Source organism: Schistocerca cancellata, chromosome 6 (assembly GCF_023864275.1).
Source record: "Schistocerca cancellata isolate TAMUIC-IGC-003103 chromosome 6, iqSchCanc2.1, whole genome shotgun sequence".
Lineage (NCBI taxonomy): Eukaryota > Metazoa > Arthropoda > Insecta > Orthoptera > Acrididae > Schistocerca > Schistocerca cancellata.
In genome coordinates, this window is record NC_064631.1 from 553,649,146 (window position 1) to 553,666,957 (window position 17,812).

The following is a 17,812-nucleotide window of genomic DNA, read 5'->3' on the forward strand; positions in this document are numbered from 1 at the left end:
CCAAATACTAAATACAGCTACTTGTCTGTTGTAGGTCTGTGTTCCCATACTTTAGGCTGATATTTTCAGTATGGATATTCCTGCTGGCTTGGAACTGCATTTACATTGTGTGTGTACCAATTATGAACAAACTGTTGCTACTGAAATACTGGTTTGCATTTTCTATGTCCAGAGTAAGTTTTTTCTCCAGGTCATTGTAAGTGCTGTCACTAGCTACAAAATATGCATTATCTGGATTACAGAAGTGTCCGATTCCACTCGTCTGCTTTGACTCTCACTAATATGGTGGAAACGGCTTCTCAATATCTCCAATATAGCGCCTATAACGTCATTACATGAACACAAAAATAGATATAAAACCAACAAACACATCTTCCTCCAAAAATATAATCAAACTAACGAGACCAATGCGAGAAATTGGGGTTTATGGGTGGGGACAAATTAAATATAAACACATACAGGCACACACCACGATCCCAAACCACACAAAACGACTACATAAAAACACCACAATATCACAAATTCCGCTACACTCACAATAACGACAGGCGTCGGTCACTTCCCTTCACCTGCATAGATCAACAGCAATTGTCGATACCACAAAATAAAAACCAACTACTCCAAAAATTATAATCACACCGCAACTATTAATACCACAAAACCAACACATGAAACAACGGGAATCGCACACTTTCCTTGACCTATATAGGTCAACAGCAGTTTACGATACCAAAACAGCTATGACGACATATTGGTTTCCGACACTTCCCTTGACCTATATAAGCCAACAGCAGCTCACGATACCAAAACTCACATAGCTACGATGACAAATTGGAATCAAACACTTCCCATGACCTATATGGCTCAAATACAACTGACGATACCAAAAAAATTGGAATTGAGTTCTTCCCCTAAGAAACATAAATCAACCACAAGTGCCGATACCAAAATATCAGCTACCAACACATGCAGTAAATAACACCAACCGAACAACATGTGAAAACTCCACCAAACATCATAACACGTGAACAATAGACCCAAAACAATGACTATTTACCCCAAAAAAGTTCTGGCACTAAACACTAGGTCAGCCACCCCAATCTCTCTCTCTCTCTCTCTCTCTCTCTCTCTCTCTCTCTCTCTATCTCTCTCTCTTTCACACACACACACACACACACACACACACAACACACACACACACACAAAACCAACTCCCAACCCACCTACAACCAACCAACGCCCCTCACCCAACCTTCACCCTCCCCCCAAAGACAAAAACCCACCAACAGTCCCTGGTCCGAGATGCCAGAACTCTGGATAATCACATATTCAGTGTGCATACACCACATTTCACTATCTCCACCACAAGCCCAAAAAGTTGCAGAATCTTAATAAAAGACAATATGTCGTCCCCCATTTTAGGCCGCAGACGCACACTATTAAACCTAGAAGTCATATCCATACATAATAATAGAAGCCACAAATAATCATAACACAACAGAAACTTAATTCTTAACTCACTGAAATCAATTTTTGTTCTGCTATAGAAGTCACAACTGATAAAAGCACACTTCTAGCACCGAGTCCCAAATGAACCCAGTGTACACCACATAACATGTGGACCATACACACACCACCAACCGCAGCAAGACAGCATCTACAAACAAAACACACTCATAAACTAAACTCTGCACCATAATACGTCACACACCACAACACCTTTACATCATGGGCCAAAGCTGACGGGTGGGATTGGCCACCTCCATTGACCCATGTCATCAGAATATATAATGACATTTGGACACTTTAGTGTACTCATATCGTTTATATAGAGAATGAAAAGCAGTTGACCCAATACTGTGTTGGTTTTGAGGCTCAGGGATTCTTCCCTACACTTGTTTATTAGAAACGTCAGTGGCTCCACTGGAAACTCTGAACAGTAATTAACTACTCTTGTACATATGTCATCGGGCCCTATGGCATTTTTTCTTTATTTTCGTTTTGCAGATTATTTTTTATATTTACAGATCATTTGTGAGAAACAGAAATAAACACTCTGTTACATTTAAAATGCTTAAAGAAATATATCATTCTTTTTGTTTTGTGTTGTGGGATTTTGTCATATGAGATTGTCTACCATAGTTACAATTGTGTTCATAGAAAATGGAATCGATGAAATGTGGGTCCAAAAATTCACTTCCTTCTTTTTTTTAGGTATTATGTTTTCATTATTGTTGGCACGAATTTCTTTTCTGTCTGTGCTAATCAAAGTCCAGACAGTCTTTGCCATATTAGGTGGGTAATTGATTTCTTGAAGTACATTGTCTTTCTTTCTTTCGGCAATCTGCGGTAATATCTCTCTCTCTCTCTCTCTCTCTCTCTCTCTCTCTGTTTGTGCAGTCTTCATTACTAGTTTGATTTTTAATATTTTTTGTGACTCTCATATGGATGTTTCAGGTCCCTTCCTCCCCATGGAATGACTGGTGTGATCCATTTCTTTCCCATTATATTTTTGCTTTTCTTACAGCATGCAATATTTTTGCAGTAGCTTGGAGATGAATAGAAAGTTTCTCAATGTTTATTCATGGATTTTCTATAACCATGTTACTGTTATATTATTTTCTGCACTGTACTAAACTGGTAAATCAGAAGTGTATAAAGAATTGTATTGTAGAGCTAAGTGTAAGTATGAGCAGGCAATCAATGAAGCAAAGAAACTACATGATATAACAAACATTGAAAAGTACAAAAAATTAATAAATAAATAAAATAATAACAGAAAAAAATGCAAAGAAGTCGGAAGTGAAATTAACTCTATTGTCTACCCTAACCAAAAAGATGATATTGCCATAGCCCCAGACAAATGTAAGAAATTTTGTATCCAATCCATTGAAGAAATTGTTGTTGTGGTCTTCAGTCCAGAGACTGGTTTGATGCAGCTCTTCCTGCTATTCTATCCTGTGCAAACTACTTCATCTCTGAGTAGCTACAGCAACCTACATCCTTCTGAATCTGCTCAGTGTATTCATGCCATGGTCTCTCTCTATGATTTTTACCCTCCATGCTGCCCTCCAATACGAAATTGGTGATCCCTTGATGCCTCAGAACATGTCCTACAAATCAATCCATTCCTCCAGTCAAGTTGTGCCACAAATTCCTCTTCTCCCCAATTCTATTTAGTACCTCCTGATTAGTTACATGATCTATGCAACTAATCTTCAGGGTTCTTCTGTAGCACCACTTTTTGAAACTTTGTATTCTCATCTTGTCTAAACTACTTATCATCCATGTTTTACATCCATACATAACGGCACTCCATACAAATACTTTCAGGAAAGACTTCATGACACTTAAACCTATACTCAATGTTAACAAATTTCCCTTCTTCAGAAAAGTTTTCCTTGCTATAGCCAGTCTACATTTTATATTCTATCTACTTTAACCATCATCATGTATTTTGCTCCCCAAATAGCAAAACTCATCTACTACTTTAAGTGTCTATTTCCTAATCTAATTCCCTCAGCATCACCTGATTTAATTCGACTACATTCCATTATCCTCATTTTGCTATTCTAGATGTTCATCTTATATCCACCATTCAAGACACTGTGCATTCTGTTCAATAGCTCTTCCAAGTCCTTTGCTGTCTCTGATAGAATTATAATGTCATCGGCAAATTTCAAAGTTTTTATTTCTTCTCCATTGATTTTAATACCTACTTCGAATTTTTCTTTTGTTTCCTATACTGCTTGCCCAATGTACTGATTGAATAACATTAGGGAAAGGCTACAACCCTGTCTCACTCCCTTCCCAACCACTGCTTCCCTTTCATGTCCCTTGACTCTTATAACTGCCATCTGGTTTCTGTACAAATTGTAAATAGCCTTTCGCTCCCTGTATTTTACCCCTGCCACCATCATAATTTGAAAGAGAGTATTCCAGTCAACATTGTCAAGTGCTTTCTCTAAGTCTACAAATGCTAGAAACGTAGGTTTGCCTTTCCTTAATCTAGCTTCTAAGATAAGTCGTACGGTCAGTATTGCCTCACGTGTTCCAATATTTCTACGGAATCCAAACTGATCTTCGCCGAGGTTGGCTTCTACCAGTTTTTCCATTCGTCCGTAAAGAATTTGCGTTAGTATTTTGCATCCGTGACTTATTAAACTGATTGTTCGGTAATTTTCACATCTGTCAACACCTGCTTTCTTTGGTATTGGAATTATTATATTCTTCCTGAAGTCTGAGGATATTACACCTGTCTCATACATCTTGCTCACCAAATGTCAGGACTGGCTCTCCCAAGGCCGTCAGTAGTTCTAATGGAATGTTGTCTACTCCGGGGGCCTTGTTTCGACTCAGGTCTGGGTTTCCATCTGAGCTCTTGATGTTCATACAAGTGGTTCTCTTTTCTCCAAAGGTCTCTTTAATTTTCCTGTAGGCAGTATCTATCTTACCCCTAGTGAGATAAGCCTCTACATCCTTACATTTGTCCTCTAGCCATGCCTGCTTAGCCATTTTGCACTTCCTGTCACTCTCATTTTTGAGACGTTTGTATTCCTTTTTGCCTGTTTCATTTACTGAATTTTTATATTTTCTCCTTTCGTCAATTAAATTCAATATTTCTTCTGTTACCCAAGGATTTCTACTAGCCCTCGTCTTTTTACCTACTTGATCCTCAGCTGCCTTCACTACTTCATCTCTCAAAGCTACCCATTCTTCTTCTACTGTTTTTCTTTTCCCCATTCCTGTCAATTGTTCCCTTATGCTCTCCCTGAAACTCTGTACAACCTCTAGTTTAGTCAGTTTATCCAGGTTCCATCTCCTTAAATTCCCACCTTTTTGCAGTTTCTTCAGTTTTAATTTACAGTTCATAACCAATAGATTGTGGTCAGAGTCTACATCTGCCCTGGAAATGTCTTACAATTTAAAACCGGATTCCTAAATCTCTGTCTTACCAGTATATATTCTATCTGAAACCTGTCAGTATCTCCAGGCTTCTTCCATGTATACAACCTCCTATCATGATTCTTAAACCAAGTTTTAGCTATGATTAAGTTGTGCTCTGTGCAAAATCCTCCAGGCGGCTTCCTCTTTCATTTCTTAGCCCCAATCCATACTCACCTACTACGTTTCCTTCTCTCCCTTTTCCTCCTACTGAATTCCAGTCACCCATGACTATTAAATTTTCGTCTCCCTTCACTACCTGAATAATTTATTTTATCTCATCATACATTTCATCAATTTCTTCGTCATCTGCAGAGCTAGTTGGCATATAAACTTGTACTACTGTGCTGTTTGTAGTAGCTTACCCGCATTCCTATTTTTTATTCATTATTAAACCGACTCCTGCATTACCCCTATGTGATTTTTGTATTTATAACACTGTATTTGCCTGACCAAAAGTCTTGTTCCTCCTGCCACCGAACTTCACTAATTCCCACTATATCTAACTTTAACCTATCCATCATCATCATCATCATCATCATCATTTAAGACTGATTATGCCTTTCAGCGTTCAGTCTGGAGCATAGCCCCCTTATAAAATTCCTCCATGATCCCCTATTCAGTGCTAACATTGGTGCCTCTTCTGATGTTAAACCTATTACTTCAAAATCATTCGTAACTGAATCCAGGTACCTTCTCCTTGGTCTGCCCCGACTCCTCCTACCCTCTACTGCTGAACCCATGAGTCTCTTGGGTAACCTTGCTTCTCCCATGCGTGTAACATGACCCCACCATCTAAGCCTGTTCACCCTGACTGCTACATCTATAGAGTTCATTCCCAGTTTTTCTTTGATTTCCTCGTTGTGGACACCCTCCTGCCATTGTTCCCATCTACTAGTACCTGCAATCATCCTTGCTACTTTCATATCCGTAACCTCAACCTTGTTGATAAGGTAACCTGAATCCACCCAGCTTTCGCTCCCATACAACAAAGTCGGTCGAAAGATTAACCGGTGCACAGATAGCTTAGTCTTGGTACTGACTTCCTTCTTGCAGAAGAGAGTAGATCATAGCTGAGCGCTCACTGTATTAGCTTTGCTACACCTCGCTTCCAGTTCTTTCACTATGTTGCCATCATGTGAGAATATGCATCCTAAGTACTTGAAACCGTCCACCTGTTCTAACTTTGTTCCTCCTATTTGGCACTCAATCCGTTTATATTTCTTTCCCACTGGCATTACTTTCGTTTTGGAGATGCTAATCTCCATACCATAGTCCTTACATTTCTGATCTAGATCTGAAATATTACTTTGCAAACTTTCAATCAAATCTGCCATCACAACTAAGTCATCCGCATATGCAAGACTGCTTATTTTGTGTTCACATATCTTAATCTCACCCAGCCAGTCTATTGTTTTCAACATATGATCCATAAATAATATGAACAACAGTGGAGACAGATTGCAGCCTTGTCTTACCCCTGAAACTACTCTGAACCATGAACTCAATTTACCATCAACTCTAACTGCTGCCTGACTATCCATGTAAAGACCTTTAATTGCTTGCAAAAGTTTGCCTCCTATTCCATAATCTCATAGAACAGACAATAACTTCCTCCTAGGAACCTGGTCATATGCCTTTTCTAGATCTATGAAGCATAGATACAATTCCCTGCTCCACTCATAACACTTCTCCATTATTTGCCGCAAGCTAAAGATCTGGTCCTGACAACCTCTAAGAGGCCTAAACCCACACTGATTTTCATCCAATTGGTCCTCAACTAATACTCACACTTTCCTTTCAACAATACCTGAGAAGATTTTACCCACAACGCTGATTAAAGAGATACCTCTGTAGTTGTTACAATCTTTTCTGTTTCTATGTTTAAAGATTGGTGTGATTATTGCTTTTGTCCAGTCTGATGGAACCTGTCCCGACTCCCAGGCCGTTTCAATTATCCTGTGCAGCCATTTAAGACCTGACATTCCACTGTATTTGATGAGTTCAGACTTAATTTCATCCACCCCAGCTGCTTTATTGCACTGCAATCTATTGACCATTTTCTCCACTTCCTCAAATGTGATCCTATTTCCATCATAATTCCTATCCCATTCTACCTCGAAATCTGAAACATTACTGATCATATTTTCACCTACATTGAGCAACTCTTCAAAATATTCCCTCCATCTGCCCAAGGCATCCACAGGATTCACCAGCAGTTTTCGTGACCTGTCCAAAATACTTGTTATATCCTTCTTACCTCCCTTTCGAAGACTGCTAATTACACTCCAGAATGGTTTTCCAGCAGCTTGACCCATGGTCTCCAACCTGTTTCCAAAGTCTTCCCAAGATTTCTTCTTGGATGCTGAAATTATCTGTTTGGCTTTGTTTCTTTCTTCAACATAACTTTCTCTGTCTACCTGAGTTCTAGTATGTAGCCATTTTTGATACGCCTTCTTTTTCCTTTTACAGGCTGCCTTGACTGTGTCATTCCACCAAGCTGTTTGCTTCATCCTGCTTTTAAACACTACTGTTCCAAGACATTCTTCAGCCACTTCTAGTACTGTGCCCCTGTACCTTGTCCATTCCTTTTCCAATGACTGTAATTGACTACATTCAACTAACTGGTACCTTTCTGAGATCGCTGTTATGTACTTGTGCTGATTTCCTTATCCTGAAGTTTCTCCACTCTTATCCTCCTACATATGGACCTGACCTCCTGCACTTTCGGCCTCACAATCCCAATTTCACTGCAGATTAAATAATGATCAGTGTCATCAAAGAATCCCCTGAATACACGTGTGTCGCTCACAGCCTTCCTGAATTCCTGATCTGTTATTATATAGTCGATGACAGATCTGGTTCCCCTGCCTTCCCAAGTATACCGGTGAATGTTCTTATGTTTAAAAAAGGAGTTTGTGATTACTAAGCCCATACTGGCACAGAAATCCAGGAGTTGTTTCCCGTTCCTGTTGGCCTCCATATCCTCTCCAAATTTACCCACAACCTTTTCATACCCTTCTCTTCGATTTCCAATCCTGGCATTAAAATCACCCATGAGCAGAATACTGTCCTTGTCCTTTACTCTAACAACTACATCACTGAGTGCCTCATAAAAACTATCCATCTTATCTTGATCTGTCCCTTCACAATGCGAATATACTGACACAATCCTAATTTTCTTGCTAGACACTGTCAAATCTATCCACATCAGTCGTTCATTTACATACCTTATTGCAACTACGCTGAGTTCCATTTCTTTCCTGATGTAAAGCCCTACACCCCATTGTGCTATTCCTGCTTTGACTCCTGACAGGTAGGTCTTGTATTCTCCCACTTCCTCTTCTTTCTCACCCCTTACCCGAATGTCACTAACAGCTAAAACGTCCAGCCCCATCTTACTTGCAGCCTCTGCCAGCTCTACCTTCTTCCCAGAGTAGCCCCCATTGATATTAATAGCTCCCTATCTCATTAGCATTTGTTTGCCACATCGTATCTTAGGAGTCCCTGGTTTGTCAGTTAGAGGTGGGACTCCGTCACCTCCAGAGGTCCGAGGCATTTTGCTCTGATTGTTGCCAGCATCATATTTGAAGTACCAGCGAAGCAGGTTGCTAGCCTTACTTGTCCAAAGTCCCATTGAGTTTCACCCCTAACGGTTGAAGGACTTACCGGTGGATTTGGTAGTCTTTGCCGTATGAGCACAAAGGTGACCACGACTCAGAATATGTCTGAGATGCCCAGCCTTATTCCAAAGTAACTGGTATCCCGACTGTCGGGACCACTTACTTGGCCACTCATACGTTGCCCGTGGTTCATGAACTAGGACATCACTACAGGAACCCACACCATGAACCATCCATTTCCCTTTTTAAATTTTCTAACCTACCTACTCGATTAAGGGATCTGACATTCCACGCTCCGATCCGTAGAACGCCAGTTTTCATTCTCCTGATAACGACGTCCTTCTGAGTAGTCCCAGCCCGGAGATCCGAATGGGGCACTATTTTACCTCCAGAATATTTTACCCAAGAGAACGCCATCATCATTCAACCATACAATAAAGCTGCATGCCCTCGGGGGAAAAATTACGGCCGTAGTTTCCCCTTGCTTTCAGCCGTTCGCAGTACCAGCACAGCAAGGCTGTTTTGGTTAGTGTTACAAGGCCAGATCAGTCAATCATCCAGACTGTTGCCCCTGCAACTACTGAAAAGGCTGCTGCCCCTCTTCAGGCACCACACGTTTGTCTGGCTTCTCAACAGATACCCCTCCGTTGTGGTTGCACCTACGGTATGGCTATCTGTATCGCTGAGGCACGCAAGCCTCCCCACCAACAGCAAGGTCCAGAACTCCTACCTAGTCCTTGGACTAAGGACATTTTACAGACTAAGCAAAGATTTTAAAGAATTACCTGTAAATGTTTTTAAAGTCAAATTTCATAAGTTACTAGTAATTGATCCTTTTTACACTGTTGTTGAGTTTTTTAAGAGGAAAGTACTGCTTGGTAACATGTGGTTTCTACTTTTATCCATTTCATGCAAACTAAAATACATTGGGAAATGTATTTTTCTTGACTTAGTCTATTGCTTTAACAAGCTGAATGACAATAAAATTTTATTATTATTACTATTCCATTTTTCTGAGCTAAATGGAACATATTTATTTATTTTTACTGTGTCTTACATCCATAAAAGTAAATGAATTGTGTTTTGATTTGTCAATTATTTCTATCAACTACTTGCAATGGTCTGAAATTAATATTTAATACATGAACTTTTTATATAGACTGATGACATGATTTACCATGTCATACAGTAGTAGTCCCTCCCCCCCCCCCCCCCATCAATTTAGGTTGTGAAGATCTTATTAGATCATATAAGTCTCTTGAATGAGAACTGCCTTCTAGTGTTTTTACACTATCACCTACTACTATTACTTAAGGGAATTCTCTGGTATCCTTTTCTAGTAGTACATGCAGTTAGTTGAAAAAATGTCTTACCTGACAACTTGGAGATTAGTACTGCCCTAGTATTAAGCTCTTCTTCCTTTCTCTGTATAGCCACTGCTTCAAGACAATTTCTGTGTGTTTGTCTGTCCACAAAGTGGTATCCTTTACCTTTCTGTTTAAATATATAGCAACTCTACCTCCCTTATGTCCCTGTCCACTGAAACATTGCAAGTCTCTTGTATCCAAAAATGTGGCTGGAATATTTACATTGTTTTGTGTATTATAAAAGCTATGTCTTGGTTTGTCTCAATCTTTGACATCAATGCCATCTGGTGCAAGTTAAAAACAATACAATCCTCAAGTCTGCTGCCTTCAGTTCGACATGAAGCTCCCAGATAATATCTTCTGTTCCAAATGTTGCGTACCGGCAATTGCGTACGAGACGGTGTGTTTTTCTTGTATTGCTAACTCATATGAACCTGCCTAAGCATATTGTAGGTACTTGTACCCAGTACGTATTTTCATTCCTGATGTTACTTTTGCCTCATAATTATTATGAATTAGCTTTCATAATTTGTCTTTAGTGTAAATTTGACACAATTATCTGATGACGACTCAAAACCCATAAAGTTTTTAGCAATTAAGGCATTTCCATGGAATTACTACATCGAAAGTCTGAATGGTCACATACCTTACAAATAGAAGAACGTTGTACATCTTGATTACATTTTCTTCCGGTCCACTTTCACACAATCTCTGGTGTCTCTGAATCAATTATTACTTGTATTGCTCTCAATTTCCTAGCAGCATAGTGTCCATTTTGAAGTAAAATTCTTACATTTGAAGCATATCATGTTAAGAAATATGTGTAGCTAAAGAAAGAATAAGTTACAGCATCTTCTGTACCAATAAAAATTGGGTGAATGACTCCAAAATAGTTAAAAGGTTTCCTCTTTGCTATCTACTGGTTGGTAAATTCTGCCAACCAAGCATTGCACAGTATCAATCTACATAAAAACTATTCTGAAAGATGAATCTCAAAAGGTACTGAAGACAAGTAAAGGTATATAAATCTAAAAACATAATTGCTAGATGTAAAGCACATGAGCCTGCAAACTCTAAAAATAATTCTAAAGCAGCTTGGAATGATACTGAAAAGGAAATGATTAAATGTAGTAAAGAAAATAGTGTCCCACTTGTCTTTACAATTCTCAGTATTCTGTAAATCAAACTAACCACACCACACTGCTCAGTAACTGCACGTTGTTTCCTCAGACTGAGCACTGTGTGAAATTCTTTACCACAAATTTCCTTGGTCAATAATTACTGTAGGAATGCACATACAAAATTTTTCAGGAAGTTGCTACATTCAGAGCCTTTAAATAAATATAAGGGAGCATCAGATACTTAGCTTAAGTGCACTGAATTTTATTCTGTTGAACTCTTAGTAATGAACCAAATTGAAATGCGATTCAGAAGTGAAAAATACGTTTTTAATTTTTATGCAAGCAATTTTATTTTGCAATGTATTGTTACAACAGACTTCAGTACATCATATGATAAGGGGCTTCAAATTTATGCCACACAAGCTCTGCAGATGTCAATTTTCTCCACTAGTTACACAGCAATTCATTTTAATGTAATCAAGTAGTATTTCAAATAAAGGTTTTAATTGCACATACAAATAAAAGGATAAAGGTATCAATTGAAAGACAACACTGCAAAAAGATTTTATTTTCTTTATTAATATCACTTGGGTTTCCACATCACCAACAGGGGTACCAAGCACAATACGTTACTCTTTGTTTTACATGGCGAGTTTCCCCAGTAGGCCTACAAACCATGGAATGTACAGAAGCACACACACATCTAAAACTTAGTACCGACAGTAATTATGGTCAGAATTTACGTGAACATTTAATATTTCACTTTCAGGCTGCCTCAGTGCCGAAACAATATTTGCTTTTTCAGCAAGAGTTGGTTTCTTCAAACTGCCCTTTGGCTGTTTGTTACATTTACCAGGTCTTCGTTGCACTTTTACCTTCTCGTTGCTGGGGCGTCGTGGAGCTTCCCTGCAGTCTGATTGAAAATGTGACAGCGAATGAGCTGCGTCCTTCTGTAGTGACTTCAGGATTTCTGTGGACACTTTACCCGAACTGACACGGTTAATCAAAATTTGGTATGTGGACACTAATTCTCGGGCCACAGATGTGTTCTCGTGATCATCAGTATTCGTTTGCAGTGAACATAAAATGGCAGAAGCCTCTTCTGTCACCGTTGCTTCACTTGGTGTAAATGTGGCACTTGAAAGTAATGCATACGTCATTGACACTGCATGAATGTGCTTGCATATGTTCAAACGAATTAAACTGTCCGCACAAGAACAACTGAAAGCATGTATACATATATTACATTTGGAGCACTTCAATTTGCACTCCAATTTACATTCAATGTTATTTAAAATTACAGTATGTGTTACACCACAATGTGTTTGGGATTTCACATGAAACTTTGTACCATCAGTATTGACTGTAATGTCATTCTCCTTAATACTACATGAAGCTTTATGACGAGCCTCAATAAGATTGATTCTATATGAATGGCCACCCTTATACAGTTTAACCATTCGAGCACACAGTTTGTCACGCACCAATTTCATCAACACAACAATTAGTCTGTCAAGTCTATTGTTTGTTTTTCCCTCTAGATAACAATATTTTAAAACTCTATGCATTGCTTCAAGGTGCATATTTGTATTTATACCCAGATTGCGACGGTGACAGTATGCCCACTGCTGAGGCCGGAATAAGTAATTTGACGAGAAATATACACCAAAGTCTCTTGTACCCTCATCTGCTTGAAGCTGCTCGACGAACGATTCCAGCAGCTCATTAAAATTGTCTATGTCTGCTTCTTCAAGCAATGTACGAAGAGCTTTGTACACAAGTGCTTTCTTCTCTTCATTGCCATGGACTTTCTTCAAATTATTCCGCCAGCTGCGGTCTATGTGCCAAGCACACAGTAGATTATTTTCTGCAGGTCCCATGACTCGTGACCATGCACTACGGAAAGTATTAGTGTCGTCGGACATGAATACAGATGTTTTTATGATGCCAGCTCTCTCTTTCACAGCACTAAAGAAATGTGTCATTATGGAAGTAGTCTCCCGATTTGAAACACAGAATGCTACAGGCATACCTGAACCAAAATCGTCTATCACTAACAATGTGGTCACCAACAGTTTGTAAACATTTGTACAATGTGTGGAGTCTACACATACAATATTTTGTCCAAATCTCTGTAATAACTGCTTCTGGTAGTCAGTCATTAACACTATCACCGAGTCAGTCCTATCAAAATCTTCCCTGGCCTCACCTTCTTTCTTATAGAAGAGAACACAGTCTTTCATTTTCTCCAACCCCATACTAACACTGACTTCATCAATTTTATGCTGCTGATCATCACCAATGGCGAAGTCTCTCTTAATGTTATGAAGGTCATGTCGAGTCAGGAGATGCAGCCTCTCCACTCCGCTGGAATGAACTGAGTCCCGCACATCATCCAGAATTCTCTGGAAAGTGACCCCCTCAGCAATTTTACCTGCAACATTTTAAAATTACTCCAACTACAAAGAGGCCAATTCCGAGTATGTACATGAAAACACTATTCAGAAAGGACACTGTAGTTAACCACCCCCAATAAAATAAATTCATGCAATATAACAATTGCTTAGTACTTATAAACTAGATAGTTTAACAAATGGCTTAACAGTATATTCAGTGTACCCTTCCAACAGTACTGAAGATGCTATTAACACGCTGGGGATGGGAGAATAAACAGGCCTGATTAAAGCACCTGTTGCAATGTGATATTTCCCAGTTTCAGCTACCAAGGCTATTTTCAAATGGTTACGAGGTACATGTACATGAGTACATGTGAAGAGAATTGTAACTGGTGTTTTTGTATAGTCACAAATCCATTTTTGTAGTTGCAAATGCCCTGATCCACTATGTTTAACACGCTGGACAAGAAACAATAAATGTACTGTCTTTAGTCTACCCAGATACATTAATGATCTATTCTTAAATAGATTACTATGACGCAAGCAATAACACAGGGCAACACATAAGTATTTCAGAACTTATTTCCACACTTGCATTACTGTAATGCATTACACCTGCTCTCACACACACCTAAGTACGTGGCATTACAGTCACCAATATTGTGGTCAATATGGATCACAACTGGTCTTTTACAACTGCTTTCATGCTACCTTCAAAAATTATATTCATATGAACTGCCAATCGATATATTCACACCTTTTACTCCAGATCACATATCCATAACAATATTAATTTCTCAGCAGTAAAAAACAATGCTCCTTCACTGCAAAATAATAAAAGTCAACTAGATATAACTAAAAGCAAGCCTGAAAATGGAATCAAACTTTCACGCCATATTTACTTGGGGATCACTGAAAGGCCAGCAAAATTCTACAAGGTAGGATACTCACCAGCGATGGCTTCTCTATCAGAACCACTGAGATGCAGAAAAGCAATGTTCTGGTCGTGGCCGAAATGTGTTCTGTAGTAAATGACACTACAGATTCCACTTTCTTCTTCGTGAAGCTCTATGGCAGCAACGCAATGGTTTCCCATCTTGCAAGTGCCCTGGGACTTACACAACCTTTTGCCACCTGACTTCGAAGAAAATGTGCCACTTCTGTGGCATACAAAGGTGGTTTTTGCAGTGCCATCCTTTAAACGCTTAGTGCCATAACTAGAGACAAAACTACTTTTTGTTCTCCTCTCCTCTTCAGACTTCCACTTCATAAAGTCTAAAACAAAAGCATCGATGAAAGACAATTGCATTTAGATTCAACAAGTGCCAAGCACATAGCAGGAGTAAAAAAACCTGCACTGTTAGATACACTCACGAGTTACTGGTGTGATTTTAATCGTTTAAATTTGCAACAATTTAACCTATACTTAATGTAGCAGACAGTAAGCTTACAGTTAACGTGAAATGCGTCTTTTTCAGGGTTTCAAATAAGCACATGTTCTATTGACCAACAAAAACAAGATCTAATGGCCACTGGTCAGGCAAGTATGTAATAATAATGGACGATATTAATTTAAATAGGCAGTGTACACTTAACTTACCTTCCTTTGTTTGAAATTCACTAATTTCTTTTACCATCTCAACCATGTGCTCCTGCTCCACGTGTAGGCGCAACTTAGCCAAAAAATTGCATTTAAAGCTGCAGTTACTTTTTGAGCACTTTATCGTACCTTCTTCACCTGGCTGAATTTTATGCACATTTCTCAAATGAGAATTCAAATGCTTCCTTGCTGAATATTCTCTATCACATACATAACACGCTACAGAACCAGCCATTCCAACGAAATAACTCACTCTCACAAGGTGCAATGATATTCACTCACATCAACTGTTCATACGAGAATGTGTGTAGCAAAGATGTTGCATTCGCTCAGATGTCACCTATGCTTCTGATTGGCTACTGTATATGACGTCATGAATTTTACTGTCAGCCAATCAGTATCGCGACCAGCGGGTCGCTACCCGACTCGATAGCGTGTCGCAGAGATGAGCGTGGTACGAACTTTGGCCAACAGATGGCACTGTTAATTGCGCTTTTTTAGTTGTTACTTGCGACTCTTAGTTGCGACTTGTCACGGAAGTCGCAGTTGGACTCGACAGCGTGTCGCAGAGATGAGCGTAGTACGAACTTTGGCCAACAGATGGCAATGTTAACTGCGCTTTTTAGTTGCTACTTGCGACTCTTAGTTGCGACTTGTCACAGAAATCGCAGTTGGACTCGATAGCGTGTCGCAGAGATGAGCGTAGTACGAACTTTGGCCAACAGATGGCACTGTTAACTGCGCTTTTTAGTTGCTACTTGCTACTTGCGACTTCTAGCCGCGACTTGCCACTGAAATCGCAGAAAGGAGTACGGAATTCGGCCCAAAGATGGCTCACGGCGTTGAATGTGAAATGCTACTTCCGACTGCTAACTGTGACTGAAATTGCAGTTAGATTTTGTAAAGTTGTTATTGTGATATCTGTGACTTCTCAATCACTGTGATTTCTAACAGATACGCGTTTTCCTGCCCACCACTACAACAAAGGGGTTTTGTGTTGTTGGGTAGCTAGAGAGGCGGACACATGTTTTACTGTGGGAGTTGTGACTTTTACGAACTGGTGAAGATTGAGTTTAGTGGCAGGCGATGTACGTTTTGAATGACTGTTTTATACCAGTGCGTGGTATGATAATAGTGAGTGTAGACACTGGGCGAAGTAAATACTGAGACTGTGCCGTGAGACGAAGTAACTATGACAATGCAACCGAGAATGGGCGGTATTGTAGCTTTGTGTCTGTGAATAAACTGCACTTGTATTTTGACTGTGTTTTCGTACACTCAAGTACTGTGAACTTACATATTTATTCGCGTTTCGATGAACTGTCGGACGCCTATAATCAGTAACAGTCGTTATGAACTTATGCGAACTGTCTATTGTGTGTGAGTACATTCCCGCCCAGAACGGTTTTTCGCGATCGCGGCAGTCTTCATACGAATTGACTTTCTATAGAATTCGCCGTCGGCAAGTTTTATAAACTGTGTGTGGCATAAGTAAACTTAAATTGTGTGTGCCAGAAACATTAATACTGTGCACATACGGACATCTGTAATAACAATTACATCGACCAACCTGTGGCCTGCAAAACACCACTGTAATCAGATTTGCAGCTTAATGAATACCACCGCCCGCCCGCTTTCGAGGAAAAACCATCAGCTGCAATCACACGACCGTGGGAGCAGAGCTCAGCATTCCACCAGTACCAGCTAGCTGCCGTCGATATCGCGACCATCGTCACAGCACACAAGGTAAGATTTAAAAGCAGCGCTCTCCTCTCAAAGACTCAAAATTATTGCAAACAATTTTAATTTCCTTTTGGCTGACATACACGTAACATTTATCTTCTTTAGAATAAAAGTGTTCCCTACGAAGTGGTGTGTTCTATGTAGACATTGTTGACTTTCATTAGCAGTAGCCATTTCCCTTATCATTATTTCCATTTTCATTTTTTTACATTTTAAATCCGCTGCCGCTGCATGTGTATTTTTTTATAACTTTTGGAGGGTATGTGTCTAAATTCGTGTGCCGTAGCATTTACCAGAAGTATTGTAATGCTTTGCTACTTGGACAAGGGCGCCCACCATGAATTTCTTAAACGTCGATCAATGACAGTGAAGCTCGCTTGCTATTGGTGCTAACATTATATAGTAAGTAATTCAAAGGTAGGTAGCTGTCAAACCACACGGGTTGTGATTACTTTGAATTAGTGATGGGCTAAACTGCGATTTTCCGATATCAGTGATTTCTGTGAATGCTACTTTTCAGTATCTGTTATTCGTAACTGTGATTTGTCGCAGTTAAGAGTCGCAGTTAAGGAACATAGGTCGTGTATCCCTCCGCCACAGCTATTTCTGCGATTTATGCTACTTCCGCGATTTCTGCTACTTCTGCGATTTCTGTGACTTCTGCTACTTCTGTGACTTCTGCTACTTCTGTGACTTCTGCTACTTCTGTGACTTCTGCTACTTCTGCGAATTCTGCGATTTCTGCGACTTACCACTGTATGAAAAAGTTACATCTGTCAACACAGAAAATTGCATCTCAACAAACCTGTCATTGGCAAGTATGTTTTACGTTTTTTCTTCCGTTGGCTTTAATTTTGTATTAAAAAAACAACTGTGAAAATATTAATAGTGTAATTAATAGGTAAGTAGCCGTACAGTACCGTAATAGTTCGTATTTAGAAATTGAATTCTAACATATTGCTACGTTCACAGGTACCTGAACTACATTTCAGTCACTCAGTAAAGTGATAACTCAAAA

The 17,812-nt window shown here is 39.4% G+C and overlaps 1 protein-coding gene across 1 annotated transcript; it reads right to left on the reverse strand.

Moving 5' to 3' along the window:
* Positions 1-11,765: 11,765 nt before the first annotated feature.
* On the reverse strand, positions 11,766-15,088 carry LOC126088421 (uncharacterized). The gene is made up of 2 exons (XM_049906564.1): positions 15,052-15,088; positions 11,766-13,489 (listed from the first exon to the last, which is right to left on the reverse strand). The coding sequence occupies exons 1-2, from the start codon at positions 15,086-15,088 to the stop codon at positions 11,766-11,768; spliced, it is 1,761 nt and encodes a 586-aa protein (XP_049762521.1).
* Positions 15,089-17,812: the final 2,724 nt, after the last annotated feature.